Source organism: Anoplophora glabripennis, unplaced genomic scaffold (genome assembly GCF_000390285.2).
Source record: "Anoplophora glabripennis isolate ALB-LARVAE unplaced genomic scaffold, Agla_2.0 scaffold4, whole genome shotgun sequence".
Taxonomy (NCBI): domain Eukaryota; kingdom Metazoa; phylum Arthropoda; class Insecta; order Coleoptera; family Cerambycidae; genus Anoplophora; species Anoplophora glabripennis.
Genome location: NW_019416568.1, coordinates 3,840,346 through 3,858,246, shown reverse-complemented (window position 1 = coordinate 3,858,246; position 17,901 = coordinate 3,840,346). Strand labels below are relative to the sequence as shown.

The following is a 17,901-nucleotide window of genomic DNA, read 5'->3' as shown; positions in this document are numbered from 1 at the left end:
ATTTGTGTTTATATTTTTCATAAGCTGCCATGATGTAATTGTTCTGTACAGAGTTTGAAGACTAATCTTGAATAGTTCTTGATCAACGGGAGTTTCCAATCTTTGAAAAGTCATACTCTTTTGGTAGTCTTACATATGTGCTAAATAATCACCCAAAAACTTGCAATATTATAGTAATTCTAGTAAATCTTATAAATCAAATAGTGTTAGACAAATTTGTTTACTTATAACTTATCAACTATTTTCTCTTCCTATTTTATCGAATTTATAAAATATTGTCATTTCATTCACATGATACATATATATGCATCTATAAACAGTTTTAGTGGACTTTGTATAATCACCAAAAGCGATTTTCTGGCAATGGTCTACACGTGACCACAAAACTTTGCAAATGGATTCCACACCAATATAGAATTGAATACGAGTTGAATAGAGAAATCGACAAACATCTAAAACAATTACTCTCCATACATGCAATATATGTGTATAGTTCGATCTTTGCAGATAAATGGTAAAGATTTACCTATTGCAACATAACGTAAAATAACACAATAAAAAAAAAGGTATCTGTATCTCTGAAAATAATAAATAGTAAATTGTATTCTATTTCGAAATCTTCAAAGGCAACGACGTTGGAATCGAATCTAATATTTTCGTGAGATGACCCTGAGCAATAAGAAGAGCATATTTTGAATATTCTTAGGGTACAATTTCACTATAACTTTTTTCCTGCTTTCTGTGTTTTATTAAAATATATTTTGTTTGCTTTTGTCTTTTAATTTTATGGCAAAAAATGACAATATGTGCCTTAGCTGTTCATTCCAAGACAAGGATGTGAAATTAAATCTTATTTCTAAACATCAACGCAAAAATTTTGAGAGTACTTACACAGAAAAATGGTAGATAAAGCACAGCCATCCTCCGGGATGTTCCAAAAACACATAAGTCCTCTCTTGAAACGTCTTCCCCTTCTTATGGTGGAACACGTATTTAGCCTTGAAAGCCTGATCTATCGGCAGATAAATAGGATAATAAGGATCGGGTACTCCTCTAGGAGGTTCAATCGGCGTATCGATAACGTCGTCTTCCTCGTCGTCCTCCTCGTTGGCTTCCTCGACGTGGATCTTATCTTTCTTGTGGCTTTTTTGCGTTCGCTTAATTGGTGTAGGAACCCTTTTGTGGTGCGCTTCATTGAAACGAGGTGTTCTCTGGCTGCGGAAACGGTGCAGAAATGGCATCCTTTCCGAGTATTCTTGCTCCAGGTCCTCTTCACTTTGTTTGCCCCTTTTTGATGAAAAAAACTTATTCCACTACGCCAAAAGACAGTGCCGGATTTATATTAAGGATTATAGAATTTTTTTTTAAATTTCAAAAACAATTGTCATACTAACTTTTGCTTGTCTCTTGTTAAAATTTGGAAAATTTTAGGGTATTATGGAAAATCCGACACCGGATTATCACAAGAAATAGCTCAATAATACTTGATCTTTAAATTATATACTTAAACTCATTGAAAGTTAAGTTAAGCTGAGAAAGTTAATTCGGTTTTAAGAAAATTGAAATCTAATGCTACAGGTGCAGACGGAATGAACATAAAAATCTTAGACTTATTTTTTCCACAATTAATTGAATATTTCACCTTTATTATAAATAAATGTCTCACTTCAGGAGAATTTCCTGATATTTGGAAAGACGCTTATATATGTCCTGTTCCTAAAATCACAAATCCCACAAGCCTGGCTGATTTTAGACCTATCAGTTCCTTCTATTTTAATGTTACAAGCTTAATTTACAAACATCTAGTATGCCAGCAAATTATTAGTTTATAATCTTTCTAATTGTTATCATAGATCTGGAGGGTGTCCCAAAATTTCTCAATATGAAATGCAGCTGACGGACACAAAATATAAAATTCTAGAAAAAATTCACACGTCATTCAATATTTATGAGAAACGTCTCTTGGTGTTTTAGAACGTCTGACAAAATTCTCTTGAATATTTTATAGTTTCATTTCCAAGGATGGAAAATACCCTGCGTTTCCTCTGCTGTTTTGAAATTTAATATACTTTCAGCAAAGTACCACTTTACTACCAACAGAGAATATAAAGAAAAGTAAAAATGTAGAATTCTTAATTACTCAACGGCTTATGAAATATTTTAGTTAAAAGGGAGAAACTGTTGAAAATTATATACAGGGTGTAGTTTATTAAACCGGCGGAACCGGAAGAACATTAGCTTGTATATTATTCGAGATACAAAAAGAATATATAGAAAATTCTTTAAAATTTGCAAAAACATAGTCCTTTAGAATTAATAATAATTTTAATTTGACAGCAATTAAAATCACAACATATTTGACATTGCGACAATATACATTTTATAGCATTGTATGGGAAACGGATAATTATAAAAACAGATTAAATTGTGAATACTTTAAAATAGAATATTTTAATCTTCTACTTTTATTTGAATATTTGTATCTCAGAAAATAACAGAGCTATTGCACTTTGTCGCACTGTTGGGGAACCTTGTATATTTACTTTAACTTATTTTGCTTTTACCACATGAAAAGTTGCCAGTAATTTTGCAGTAATCAACAGTACACTGCTACAGCATCCAGTATTGAGTATAAATTTCACTAAACCAATCTATGCAAACACTTTTAGGAAGGTCTCCCATTTTTTATCTCATTTTAAATCATACACTTCACAAATTTTCGATTAAAATTGCGGTTTCAGTGGCAGCAGATTGATTGTCAACCTAACATTTATTAAGAGGTAGGTGTTTGTTTCACAGTTCGAAAATTCCAAATAGTCTATAAATCGGTAAACTGAGTTTATTAAAAAATCAACAAATTTGTACTAGGAATACTTGAAAGTTTTTTTAACTGTCATGCCAAAATAATAAAAGAAATATTAGTCACTACAAAATTCCCAGAATGATTTTCATAGAATCATACAGTCGTACAATATATTGTACAAATATTAGCAGATCATTATGTATCCAACAGATGCAGCATAACTAAATCAGTGAGAGCAATAAACTGTTTCCATTAAATATCCCTGTAACGAGATGAAGACATCAATCTTTAGTTGCTGAAACAATAGCAGTCGTAATTGGATGAAGAGAACAAGCAACAGCGGCATAGAAATTTAATAATGAGCCCAGATCTACCCCAATTAGGTTTTCTAAATGTAATTACCGCAGTTTTGTCATTCGAATCACTCACAAAATGGACGTTCTCGTACCGTGAAATAAGTTTACTTTGAAAGTCGGCACAATACAATTAGCTTATTTTGTAAGAGAACTTGAAATTTTGTAATTTCGGTCTTATGAAAAGAACGCGTGGCTGGTTTGGGCGCATTTAGTGTTAAAAATGTATATTCGAAAGTTCAATAATTAATTCGCATATAAAAGATCAGCAAATGTTCAGTGCGAGATACAGGGTGTTAAAAGATTATCCAAAAATGTGAATTTTGATTGACATAGCTTTGTCCGACAGTATATCAGCATATTTTAGGATCATTTTGTGAAAAGCAACCGTTAAAAAGTCAATGCATCTTTTGAATTAAAATTAAATTGATTTGGCTAATTTTATAGCAAACTTTTATAGTAAACAAGGTAATTTTTGTTTTTCTCTCATTCTTCCAAACAATAGATAGTAAAATTTTTATAACTCTTCCAAATATAATTTATTTGACTAATTTGTTTAAAGCTAAATACATATTACCTACTTTTTAAACAAAATTGATAGTGTATAGAGCAGAACATATTTCATAAAAATATCACTGTCTTTTTAGTCTTGAGCAAATCAAATTATGTTATACATCCTTGTTTACTGATATCCCAAATAATCGATAACAAGGAAAACAATAAACTTCTACGAGCTAGTTAGAGGTGGAGCTAAATTTGACGATGTCAGAGCCTTATAAGACCGATGAAAATATAAAAGGTGGCAAGGTATAAATCAGAAAAGTATTTTACAGGTATTGTACCACGATCTAGGTTAAGGTCGTACAACAATAGCAAAAAACTCATTAATCACTTTCGGTAAAAGGCTTGTATATGTTATTACAGTAGCCGTATGGATTTTCAGTACAATAAAGCTCTTTTCTCGTAATCAATCCCTCCGAATCACTTTTAATACATATAATTGACCCGAAATTAGGTTATTTCAAGTAAGCATTTGATTAACCATTAATACTACTTCAGGGAATTGCTCAATTTGTAGGTAGATAACAATATAAAGCCATTTCAATTTTGAGTTTACTTAAAATTTTGTGAAATTATTAACTGTATAATATTAATATCACGTTTGAAATGAAATTTGAGTCACTTATTATGATATTTTCAATACAAAGTCTGTTCAGAAAATAATTTTACATTATTGGTCCTTCTGGACTTCTGAACAGGCCTCGTATATGTATATTATGTTTCTTAATTATTTTATAACTGTTATATCATATTCCTCTAAATGACAATAGAATGATAATAATTGCCCCTATTACGTTACGTTTTATTTGTTATAGATACATATTATAACGTATTCAATTAGGCCATTAATATAGCAATTACCCTTACACATTTCAGACCATAACTTTACTACCTCTGATGGTGATGTAACAATCCTGGGAGTCATTTTTACAGTTTTGCGTCAACTGAATAGGGCTTTTATAACGTGCAGATGGAGTCGAGTTTCATTGTCTGGTGTAATTACGTATTTATCACGTCATTAGTAATTCAGTGGAGTTTTACTCAGAAGCATTTTGTAAAAAGCTATCGTACCTTACAATATAGATCGATGGAAAATCTAAATTCTAAAAGAGTTATTTTTGTGCTTAAAATATTCAGAAAATGAATAAAAATTTTATTATATTAAAAATATCCATATTCCACTGTTTGTTCGAAAAGGAAGCAATTTGGCGGTAATTCGTTTTTGAGTAGGTATATATATAATTAGTTACATGCACATTTTTATGTTTATTTTGTGTATAGACAAGGCGTTTAATCAAATTTAGTGTTTTCTAACTGTTAACAAAGTTAATGTACTGTGCAAAATACCCTTCCCTTTCAATAGGTATTTGAGTTTATAAAACGAAAACAGCTTTTAAAAGCTCAGTGGCTTGTGAATTGCAAATTTAAAGGACATTTTCCACATGCATGACGTGAATAAGCGCTGTTGGATATTTCTTTTTCTATGTAATATTTCAGAAGAAAACGGATTTAATATATTGTTTTGGTAACATAGAAACTACTGAAGGACAAAAATACATAGTGACTCTTTATTATTGTGACTCTTGTATTATAGTGACTTATTTTATTATTCCTATGTACCATACATTTGAGTACAGCCAAATGTATTTTAATTGTTCATTTTCAGTGGGATTACAGCTTGCATACCTGCAGCTACATGAAACAAAGATATAGAATTTTCAGGATTCTACTAGTTAATTGTATTTTAAATATGCAAACGCTCTTATTTCAGTTTTATTTTTGGTATTGAATGGTGTGCAATATGGAATGTTCCTGGGTCACTAATTGAAAATTAAAATATTGCTGGAGTTTGTCTGTAATAGAAAATTTGGAACATATCAGGAAAATTTAAACATTATGCAAATAGAGAAATATTGTGCTTCAATAAAATTATCTCAGTTAGTTTCAATATAAAGGATGCTTACAAACTTGAAGAGATTTTTTTCAATGGTAAGTAGAATGCATTTTCAATACTCAAAACCGTTGTTACTACACAATGGTGCTTAAATATAGAAATAATCACCTCTGGAATCGTGCCCTATATAAGAACAGGTGAATAGTAGGTAGGACACTGTCCACTTTTTTTGTCTAGATTTCTGTAATAAATTTAAAAAATTGCTATTAGTGAGAATTAACATACTGAAATTCATAATCAGTACAATAACAATGAAAACAGAGTTAACTGCACAGCCGAGCTACCGATGGAATCAGCGGTTCCAAAAATGTTTCTTCGCAATATAAAATATGCTATACTTATGCAAAAAATATGTTTGCCAATTGATCATTTTTTCAGCTTTATTTACTCTTCAAATGTACAAAGAGAATGCAGGATAACATTGCAAACTAAATATAACTTTATTGTTTGTGTACTTCATGATAAACGCACACCACCATACATAGTTATCAATTCGATGGGCGGCTATTTATATAAAACAATTTTATTTTAATGAAAACCAATAATACTTTTACCGAATTGACATAGAATATTATCATCATTTTTCCAGGAAATATTTTGCGTAAAAACAATTTTGTTTACTTATCTCTGACAGTAAATATTCACGTCATTGCATAACTATATAAAAGCTTCCCATCCACAAACAGTGGTGTAAATCGATGACGTTACTCCTGAATTTAATCTGCTGATGATTTATGCATTTTAATGATAAAATACCATAAATATGCACGCACGGGTGTCTATTATTTTTTGTTTGTGTCATACTTATCAATTATTCCATATATTAAACGATATTTTAAAACAATGTAAGCTTAGTTTTTCAGTCTATAAACTAGTATATGAAACAATTTTATTACATACAATATTTATTATCTTTATTTTACTTCAAATACAAGATTAAAACTTTGACATTTTAGCCAGACAATTCACTCACCGACAAGTGATACCTAAATGTATTTTGTACTATATTCACATATTATGACGCACATTCTGACGCTAGCTGCAAATAATATTTAACAATAAATCCTCCTCTGTAGCAGAAAGTTATGTTGAGGACTCCATATCTAAAAAACTTGATGTTACAAGGAAAATCCGAGGAAAATATAGCTGTTCCTTACAAGAAGAGACATCTGTAACTTGTGCAAATTCTTCACAAACTTCGGCAGATGTTATGCGTTCCGAAAATAATGGCAACAATGCTACAAGAGTTGTTATTAATGGAAAGGCAGTTAAATGTGATAAAACAAAAAACGAAATATTTATTACTATAAATGTATCTAAATGTTAATGTTAATAATTAAATAATTTAAATTTGATTTATTATAGGTTCATTAATTTTTCATTATTCTACTAATGAAATAAAGTTACATTTTTCCACTAGTGGATAAAGTATCACTTTTGACGGTTCATATGTATGGATAAAAGTCCGATTATAAGGTGATTGTGGATAAAACATTTTTTTCACTAGTGTGCTTTGTAGTGATATGTCTCGCTATATATACATTATACAAGGTGTAACTGGAATGCTAAACCAACTTTAATAAAAGATTCCGTCCTATATTAAGAAAAAACTTCGCATAAAAATGTGCTCATACCTTTATAGTTTTTCCAAGACAAGTATTTAAGTTAAAATAAAAACACCTTATTCACTTAATAGCTTTTATTTCAATTTTTGTATTTGTCAGAGCTCCTTAAAATCTGACTTATGTTATGAAAATGAGATTTTCTATATGCTATATGGTGCAGTTTTGAATACACTACCTGATATTTACCAGTACCAGCTAATTTAATTTAATTACTCGAATTCGAATACGTGTTAACAATTGCTTTTCCACAGTTTGATTCCTATAATTTCCATTAATCACTCAAGTAATATAGATCTAAAGAACATATATTTTAAAATATTAATTTAGGTATTTTAATTCTACCCTGTAAATATTTTCCTGTTAAATTTTAATTGTATGTCTTAATTATGTCCATTTCCTGGACCCTTTCGTTTCAGAGATAAAGTGTTTTGCTATAGAATTTTCTCTCCTAAAATATTGAAAAATCAAAGAATATCCAAACCCTGATTGATTGCAAAATCTGGGTTCAACGAACCAAAACATTAACCTCTGCAAAGCTAATCTCCACTCAATATAATAAATTTATTGTTATTATTACCACATTTCCATAATTTTGCATTTGCTGCCACGGGACAGGGCACTACATTTACAGTGTGCGAGTAATATGAGTGAGCGATGTTTATCAACGGTCTAATGAACACAAATTTATTTTGCGGAAGTTGACAAAGTCAACCAATCGATAGCTCTTTTAACTTTCAAAATTACACCACTTCCCTTTAACTTCCTCTATTTACTTTATACGTAACGTGTAAAACGTCTGATTATATCATTTTAGCCATCGAATTAACTGGAATTTGAAACTTTAATACACTGTGTTGCCTCTGCTTAAAATAAATTGCTGTTGTAGAAAGGCTGGAAAATGCTTCGTAACCAATAGCAATGGAGGCTTAAAAGTTGATGTTTCGTAGATTTAAAGTTTAATTTTACAATTTACAACAAAAGTTATAATTTCAGTCAGTCGATGTACCTTCAAACTTTACTTTAATCTTACAACGAGCACAATGTAATGAATGCATTATATGATAGATTATACTCGTACAAAATACGTTTCGTGTTGTGTTGTGTGTCGTTTTAATACGGATGCAGCTCGCATGAAACTATACATGAAATATGCTTTAAATCAACTCCATTATGATTTGCTTTGTGGTTTATGCGAAACATATGTGGATATTTCGTTTTTCATTTTACATTTCCAACTCCCGCATTTATATAAACAAAGACACGAATCAGAAGGAAAGTTCAAGTGTCTTGAGTGAAGATGTAAAATGCATCTAACTTGGGATGTGTAATTATCGCGTAGACAGATGACATCCCATAAAATATCTAATGAGAAGGTCGTGAAGACTTTATGGCGAACTATAAAAAAATACAAGGACTATTTTGTCTTTTAATGGTGGACTGATGAGGGAATTTTATGAATGCAAAGCATAACATTTGAATTAACTTTCAATTAATTTCACGTCCTTTAAAATAGTTCAGTTTAAAGAAATTGTATATACAGGATGTCCCACCTAAGAGGGATTCATCTGTATCTCTGCAACTGTAAAATTGATAAAAAAGTGGTTTTAATAAAAGTTGCCTGGGCCATATAAAGAAAATATTTGTAGGGAACACCCTGTATATAATCATCCACAAATCTTCTTAATATAATAAGTACATAATGATTTTATTACAATTTCCATTAGAACATTAGGAATATTAGTTATAGCAATTAAATATTCTATTGAATAATTACCTAATGAAAGTAAATAAAAGCAATAAAGATTTACTTATTAGTGTGAAACATTTAACAATTATGGGATTCCGTTTTTCCATAGTAAAGACATTTATGACGAAAATATTATAGGGAACATATTTTTCCTTAATGGTACAAAACAAATGATAGTTTTATAGGTCCATATCAGTCTAAACCACTTATTCCGAAGCTACTGCAGCTGCATCTTAAACGAATGTTTAAATATGCATGGCCAACAGTGCTCTGGCTCATCTAAGATTGATTACCAACATTAAGAAAGAATATAAATTATGGGCACGCCGATTTTCAAATTCTGGCTGTAGTGATCTTTAGAATATGATCTAAAATGTTGTGATATTAATTTAAATAAGGAGTTTGTTGCATACAAAGCTTGCCATATTTTAAATAAAAAGTTATCTTAATCGTTGTCTGACAAAGATTTAAAGCAGTATTTCAGGAAGTACTGGTACCTAATGATAATACTGAAGAAAACTTTAATTGTAAATATTCAAAGACTGTCAGAATATGAACTTATGCGTTTCAAGTCCTGTCGTCAAAGATCTGCAAACCTATTTTCCACCGATTTAAAAATAAGGACATGTTTACGGTGACTTTAAGTATTATTGAGCTACCTTGTTCATCTTTAAGACTAATCATACGAGAAACGTTACTAAATATCAGGAACTATTTACATTTACAAAAAGCTTTTTGTTGTACAAGCACTATTATACTGATATTATTAAACAACTCTTGTATTTAGTGACTTTTCCGGTATAAAATAAGGATTACCTATCTTCGTCCTCTTCATTATTGCCACCGTTATCCTCGTTGGACGAACAGCCGCAGTTAGACTCCCTGATTTCATAACTGGAATGGTTGACAGGACTTTTCAACACGCTCAGCACCAGATCCTCAGAATAGGCCGGTGGATTCTCGCCCCCAGCAGCCTGGTCGACGTCCTCCTTACCAACTAGATCACAGTCCGTGAGAATAGGCGTAAAATCTTCTTTTATGTAAGAACGCCGTCTGTACGCTCCTTCATTCCGGTAGGCAGGTTCTTGGATGGTCGAGGATCGTCTGGACTCTGCTGGCTGACTCAAGGGTACAAGGCTTAGCTTTCTCGATGTCCGGTAAAGACTCTCCTGTTCGCTGCGATTCATGTCGTGAAACATCACTAAAGAAAGCATTGGCGGTACGGCCTGGAGGGCCGAATGTCGTTTTTCATATCTTCATGGCTCCTCGGTTTCATTGGTCGTCTCCGTTCGTCGAGTCGCGCGGTGTTGTAGGAAAGTGAACACTTAGTCTGACATATTTTGCACCGCGAACTGTTTGTGCTGATTAAAAGGCCGTTCACTATAGTTATTGCTAGTAACAAACATTAGGATTCCATTTCAGTATCTACCAAAAGAGTGTTTAATGCATTTGGTTTCTAGTGCAAAACGGTAATTTCGAGAAATATACTGAAAAACAAAGATCAATAATTTTTAAGGCGCATTTGGACCAGATTCCAAGGTACATGTGCTCCAGAATTTTGAACCACTAGATTTGGTGTGTGACTCATTCGATCATGGTCATGGCACACTGTGTACCATTAGGTTTGGTCTGAACTCCACATGTACTGATGTTGAATTGACTTGCATTAGAACCCTGTCTAGATGCTACCCTTCGATAAGGGAAACTGTTAAGAAAAAGAATATGTAAAAATAAGCTGTACTCTTAAGCTATGTATAGCTCTGCTGACAATCAAATCAATGACAACAAACGTGAATAGTGTAGTACAGACCAAATCCAATAGTGTACAATGAATCTTGTTTTGCATGAGAATATCGATTTGTTCGCAAGTGGAAGTAAAAGAATTGCTTCAAATGCGTTAAAGATAAATGTTAAAGGTATAGTGTAACATTACTTGACCAGGTGCGACTAATACCACTAATAGCAAAAACAATATAAGTAATACTTATATTATACAGGGTGTAAATGTTAAGTTTAGCCAAACTTTAATGGCGTATTCTACCGATGGAAATAACCAAGTTTTTGATAGGACGCTTCCCTACGGAGATACAGGGTGTTAAAAGTTTCAAATATTTTATATTATTTTTCCTGCAACTTCATGGCAAAAAAGATTGAGTGATAAAATTTGTTGGATGGCAATTTTTTAGTACGGACTATTTTTTTCATGATAACTTATTCCAAAATATACTCCAGTGGCGTAGTTATTGGGGGAGTAGGGGACCTTTTTTGGAAAAATAATCGTACGCCACTGATTTTTTAAATAATACTAAATGTTTTTAAAATATACAATCAATTTGTGGCAATAAAGTATTCTTGTAAAGTATTCGTAAAATTTACTGGTCTTTAGATAATTGAGAAATCAAATAAGAAGATATTTAAGTACTTACGTTGCTATTTATAATTTTCTATTGATTGCTAAGTGTGTAACAATAAATCCAATACCAAATATGTTCGAGAGATTTCAAAACACTATACAACGTTACAAGAAATGTTCAAAATATAAAAAATAATATAAATATTTGAAACTTTTAACACCCTGTATCTCCCTAGGTAAGCGTCGTATCAAAAAATTTTATAGGACAAAACTTGATTATTTTCATCGATAGAATAGGTATGCTATTAAAGTTTGGCTAAACTTATCATTTACACCCTGTATAATAATCATATATTTGAAAAACTCGGAATCAAATTTTTTATATAAGAAAGCAATAACCGTCGTTTTAAATTTTGAGATTATTCGAGAATTTGAGAAACTTATATTTTGCTGAATGTTTAAAACTATATCAAAAAGGAGAGAGAAGGAATTCAAGTTGAAGTAATTTACTTTTAGTGTACGATAAAAGGCATGTTATCTTATGACACATTGTAGATGATTTGAAATAACATATAGGCCATCAAGTGACTAAGTAATAATGTATCTAAATATGTAATGGAAAAGTTAGAAAACAAGAGAAAGTTTTCCTTATAAAAACATATAAAAGAAATTAAGTCAATTAAGATTAATCGATGGTTATTAGTATGAATGATTTAGAAATTACACCAAAAAAAATTTGTAAGATTTTATTAGTGTTCTTATGTACATGTGTACCAAATATATTAAAATTTAATTAAAGACTTAAGTATAATTATAATTTAAATATTAGACTATATCTAGAAATCAATTGTCAGAAAAACTAAGAAAAGTAAAATATACATATTTTTTTAATTAAATTATGAAATTTAAAATACCTGTAACATTAAAGCTCAACACCCTCTGTAGTTTACTATAGGACGTCAATCATATAGGGTTTTATTTACTGCTAAATACTGATTAAAAGTGTATATGACTTCAATGTTGGTTAGAACCTGTAATAGTTATTAAAGTAAAGATAAGTAAAGGGTTCTTCAGATATATCACTTTTTGCAATTTATTTTAGCATTACACTAATGTTGTAAGTAAAATCAAATTCTAGGTTTTCTAATTACTCTTCCGTATAATAGCAATTTCTTGTGAAGCTGAACCAAAAATTTTTTTTCTTAAAATAAATGATTACTCAAACGAATATTCATTCTGACATGGATTTAAAAAACTCGATAATTCAGCATGGCGACGACATAACTTGTTGATAGAAACAGGAATCAAATTTATTTAACATTTTTTTTAGTTACATATCGACGTCACTTCTCTGTAAGTAATTTTTATGTAACAAAACAGTGAATTAAAATTGTTGTTATGAATGTTAATACAAAATAAATGATTCTAAGTCACATGATTTTTTTTCTGTATAAAAAGGCTTGCAAACTATCCACGTAGAATATCCATTTGTTACTATTCCCTTAAATTGAATGAAATATCTGCAGCATTATGTTAAACCCTTCTCATGCAGGTAAAACTTCTATTGGATCAATATATTCATTGTGGCAAACTAATATATTTCATTATTCTACCGTAAGTCATTTTTCGTTTCAAAATTATTTTGGGTCAATGGGGTCTGGAAATTGTACGTATAAAAAAGTGCTCAAGGAAAATAAATTTTTAAGGGTATACTGGTAAAACTAAATGTTCACCTCCTATGCCATGTCACAGTATTAACAAATTCGCGGTTAATATTTAAATTTAAGGGTGACCACACTACCGTCAATGCGCCCGATAGCACTTCATGAAACCAACTGTTGTTTGTGTGAAGAGTTGAAAATGACAAAACGCGCAACCGTTTGTAAATGACGCCACGGCGTCGATGGCGTCGCGGTCGTCGCTTTTCCCATCGATCTTACCTACGCTGCTGGCAAATCAGGTATATCGGCTGGCACACTAATTTTTGCCTCTATTTTAATACGCTTCTTAATACCCGTATTAGTAAATCAAAGCAGAAATTATATTATTTACGTCATTTAAATAAAGTTGCATTTTTCAACATTCATCACAGAAAGGGCCCCTTTGTGTTCCTAATTATTCTTGATTTTAGGTCAGTTGCGAAAAAACAGTAATGTAATAGAGGACGTTTCGCTAATTTATATTGACACCCTCAGGACAAATACATTTTATTGTAAAAGAATTATTGAAAATAGACATTCTTTGAACTTTACAATTTAAAATTTATATTTATAAAAATTTAACTACTTGTAACTGATAAAGAAACACAGTATAGCTTAATATACATTAATATTTGATTAATTAAAAATAAACAAATTTTAAAATTATATATATACATACATTTTCAGCTTTCAGGCATTTTTAAATACATGTTATTGTAATTTTATAGAAGAAGTTATATTATAATTAAAATTATAAAATCGGTGCATTTCGTAAGTGAAAATAATTTTAATAAAGAGTATACAGGATATTTTAGAAAAGTAGGGAGAGTCCACATTTTCCTGGGATTAAAATATTACGATTTAGAACAACGTATATGCAAAAGTCAAGGCCTATTGAAAGCTAGCCTAACGAACATAGAGCCACAAAACAATATTCTTTAAGGCTGTTTTTATTTGACCAAAAGAGACAAATATACTTTAGTAGAAAATATTAATTACATAGCTACTGGTGTACACATAAAATATTGCGGGGTGATATATAGAAGAAATATATTACATTAAAATAAACAAAGATGCATACCAAATAAGAAATTTACTGATATATTCATTTGTAGACAAAAATTATCATTTATTAGTATTTTTATCCCTGAGGATGGCATAATAATTGAAACTAGTCGGAAAGAAAAATAAATGTTTATATTGAATTAAAAAGGGCAATAATTTACCTCCTATATTTTATTTTCAATTAATAATATCGCTATATAACTCTAATATTCAAAATACCTACCTTCTATGTAGAAGAACAAAAGAAATTTATTTTTGTTCTTCCTTTCTATATGTCCATTTAATTGTCTTAATGAGATTGGGTAATATGAAAGCATTATATATTAATAAACAAAAGATTTGATTCAAATATTTATTTCAATGGCAATTATTTGTCGACAAGCGATTGAAGACATGAACAAATGTTCAATAGAAAATACTTATATACATTCTATAACAGATTCCAAAAGGTTTAGGGGAATTATAGTTATAGGAATCGATAAATGTAATTCAATTGTAATTAAAAGTAACTTTATGATATTTGACAACTATAAAAAGGTGATGTTAGTTTACCAGATTTTTGATACGTACAGAGGAACATTTAAATTGGCATGTACACATAAGATATTCCCTAGATCGGCATTATAAAAAAAAATTAAATATATGGCGAAGGTGCCGGTTGCTCCGAACGTATGGATTTTATTACAATCTATACATATTGATTTTTAATTAGAAGGTGTATTTATAATTTTTCAACACTCAGATAATATTTATAAATGTACACAATTGTAAATAAGAATTATTAGGTAAATAATTAATAGATAATAATTTATTACATTTTATTAATTTTTTATAACTTTTTCGAAATATACAATACTAAATTCATGCCAATCTCTGGTACGTACTAAAACGTAAACATATGTGTGAAATCAATAAAGGAGAGTGTCGTGTTCGATAAACAATTCTGTCTCGTGTAATGTGTACTTGCTAAATTATATTAATTATGCTCTTTGTCCTAAATTTTCCAATCCTTTACAACTATTTTCTCACAACCAAAACTGTGTTTGTATGAAAGACAACCCACAAAGAAGTTGCAGACGTTGGTGACACCAAAGCTTATATAATTGTCAATGTCTTCGTGACATTAAAACTTTTAATCATATATGACAGCATTATTCATAAATGTTTTAAATATTACAAGCAAAAATTGAACAGATACAATTGTAATTATACAAGGTCATCACACGGAAATGTTAGATTCGACTGTAACTGTTTCTTTGTAGATATCATAAAAATGGAATATGATTCATCTACTAGTTTTCATCAGGAATTAATTTCTTTTCATCAAAGAACAATTAAGGTTCTTTGATGAAATTCTTTTAGAATATTCTTCTAGGTTACAGAGACACAAAGTTTAATAAGTATATTTTAATATAATAAAGTGAAATATACGCAGTTAAAAAATATTTCATAGGCATAACGGGTTAGGGACATTTTTAATTGCTAAGAAATGGTTGTACTATATTTTATTTATTTATTTGTAGAGCTGTGCGAAATTTTAAAAATACCTACCTAAATGTTAACTAATTTTCTCTTTTAGAGAGTTCACGTTTTTAAAATAATATATTGATAACCATGATTTTTTAAAATATTGAATAAAACTGTGCAAATATAAAATTTACCATATTAACAAAATACACTTCGAATATTTTATGCCTAAACATCTTGAAGTTATTATTAAATCACTTACTTTCTTGGTTTATGCCACGTCCAGAATCAATTTTATACTTTTCTTCTTTTAAATTTAATTTCAAGATATAGTAGAATAAGCACTCTAAAGATATTACTCGTTTTTATTATATTATATGCTTACGGGAATCGTCACGCATGGCTTGTGAAACGCAGGTGGTTTCCCTAGAAAGCAATAACGTCACATTCAACTGGCCAAATTAATTAATAGATGGGCTTCTCTTGGGGCAACTTAACCATACTTATATAGGTTTCGTGCTACTGACTAAGAAACAGAAAGTAACGTACATTTTATTCTAAAATCAAAACGGCGAGGCTTTATGTTATTTTTTTTTATATTCTAGGACACCTATTTATATATCTTAGTGACAAGAAATATGTTTATTAAATAAGTTACTTAGTAATTATTTAAATACATTTTTTAATAGATGATATACAGGATTTGAATTCTTTAAAATATTCTTTTTTACACTGATTAGAAAAGTTGTTTTTGTAAAGAACGCTTTTTACTTAAATTTATGTTCCAAACATTTTCTATTTTTCTATAACTATACTGATAGATCAAAATAATTCAAATATGGGTCGTAAAACACAGTTTATAATAATAAATGACCTAAGAATGGAATATACAAACTTGAAACTTGATGTAGTAATGTCTGTATCGAACAAAATCTAAGCAAAGGCATCAACATTAGATGTGTGAGCTTTAACTGCCAGAAAGGATATCTTTCTTTGCATATCTGGATCGATTCTCCACAAAAACTTTTATCTCTTGAGCTTTTGCCTGAAATGCATTGTTCTACAGAAAAGTTCAAAAATAGGAATCTGTCGACAAAAATATTATTTGTAGTTCTGCATTCTATAAAATATAGACGAATGTATGATTATTACACATGATTGGTGATATGACTGTTGGAAGCATACCTGAAGCTAAATAGTTTTTTTACAGCTAAGCTCTCCCAAATTCAAAACAATATTGTTAATTTTTTTGTGTTCTATAAAGGAACTATATTGTACCATGTTTGAAGTCTGTAGCTTTAATCATTCTTGAGTTATTTATTAAAACCAATTTTTGAAAGACGGATCTAGTCATTTTATGAACAGATTTTTCTTATTTTATATATTTTTACATGACTTACCTGTATTGGTACCTTCTCTTAGCGTCAGAATTTTGCTTATCAAACGATTAAAAGAATATAAATCCGAATACCAAGATGAAAATGAAGAAGTAAGTTCATTATATTTTTAAATATAGTGACTATATGTTTTGTAGAATGTTATTTAGTATTTTTATAGAACTAGAAAATATGTTGACCACAATAGGCAACATTGTTTAAAAATTTTAACTATCTGCGTATAGCAAAAATAAAAGAATTTACAACAACTTTACATAACTTGATATATCGTTTTTTGTTTTCTTTACACAAGTCAGCGAAATCCGCTAACTATATGATTATTATTATAGTCCAGGCGTTAGCGCATTCGAGGCGTTAGTATTTGAAGTCATTTATTTTGTTGTATAGAAAAATCCCAAATATTATGTAGAATAAGAATCCGAGTTTGCCTATTCCAAAAGAACATTGTTAAATTCAGGGGAACAAGAAACATACAAAAGAATAAAATAATTACCCGTTTTTCGACATATTTTTCCCTGTAACATTGAAAATAAGACCTAAATAAAAAAAGTCATTGTTTATTTTTTGTTTATTTGACGATTTTCTATAAAGTTACAACAACTATGAATCTAAAAATAAATTATTATTAACTTTACGCTTCTATATCTAATAATCTACACAGTAGAATGGTTATAAAAGTATAAAAATAGGTATTTTTAGTATTGATTATTGTTTATTATGACAAGTATCTCTAAAAAATTTTATGTCCTTTCTAAACCTTAATTTAAACCCACGGTACGCGATAAACTTTTTGAAATTTTCTTAATTAATAATCCTGTCAATCGAAAACCACGCTATCGATCGTTGCAAAATTTTTAGGGTAGAATTGACATAAGT

General features: G+C 29.8%; 1 protein-coding gene across 1 annotated transcript in view; it reads right to left on the bottom strand.

Annotated features, from left to right (window-relative positions):
• Positions 1 to 10,257, bottom strand: part of LOC108917473 (potassium voltage-gated channel subfamily KQT member 1) — a 68,872-nt gene extending 58,615 nt beyond the window's left edge. The window contains exons 1-3 of the mRNA XM_018724091.1: positions 10,159 to 10,257; positions 9,888 to 10,002; positions 892 to 1,255 (exon numbers count right to left, since the gene is read on the bottom strand). Of these exons, the coding sequence (XP_018579607.1) occupies positions 892 to 1,255; positions 9,888 to 10,002; positions 10,159 to 10,257 (578 nt within the window). The remainder of the gene's footprint in view (positions 1 to 891; positions 1,256 to 9,887; positions 10,003 to 10,158) is intronic.
• Positions 10,258 to 17,901: the final 7,644 nt, after the last annotated feature.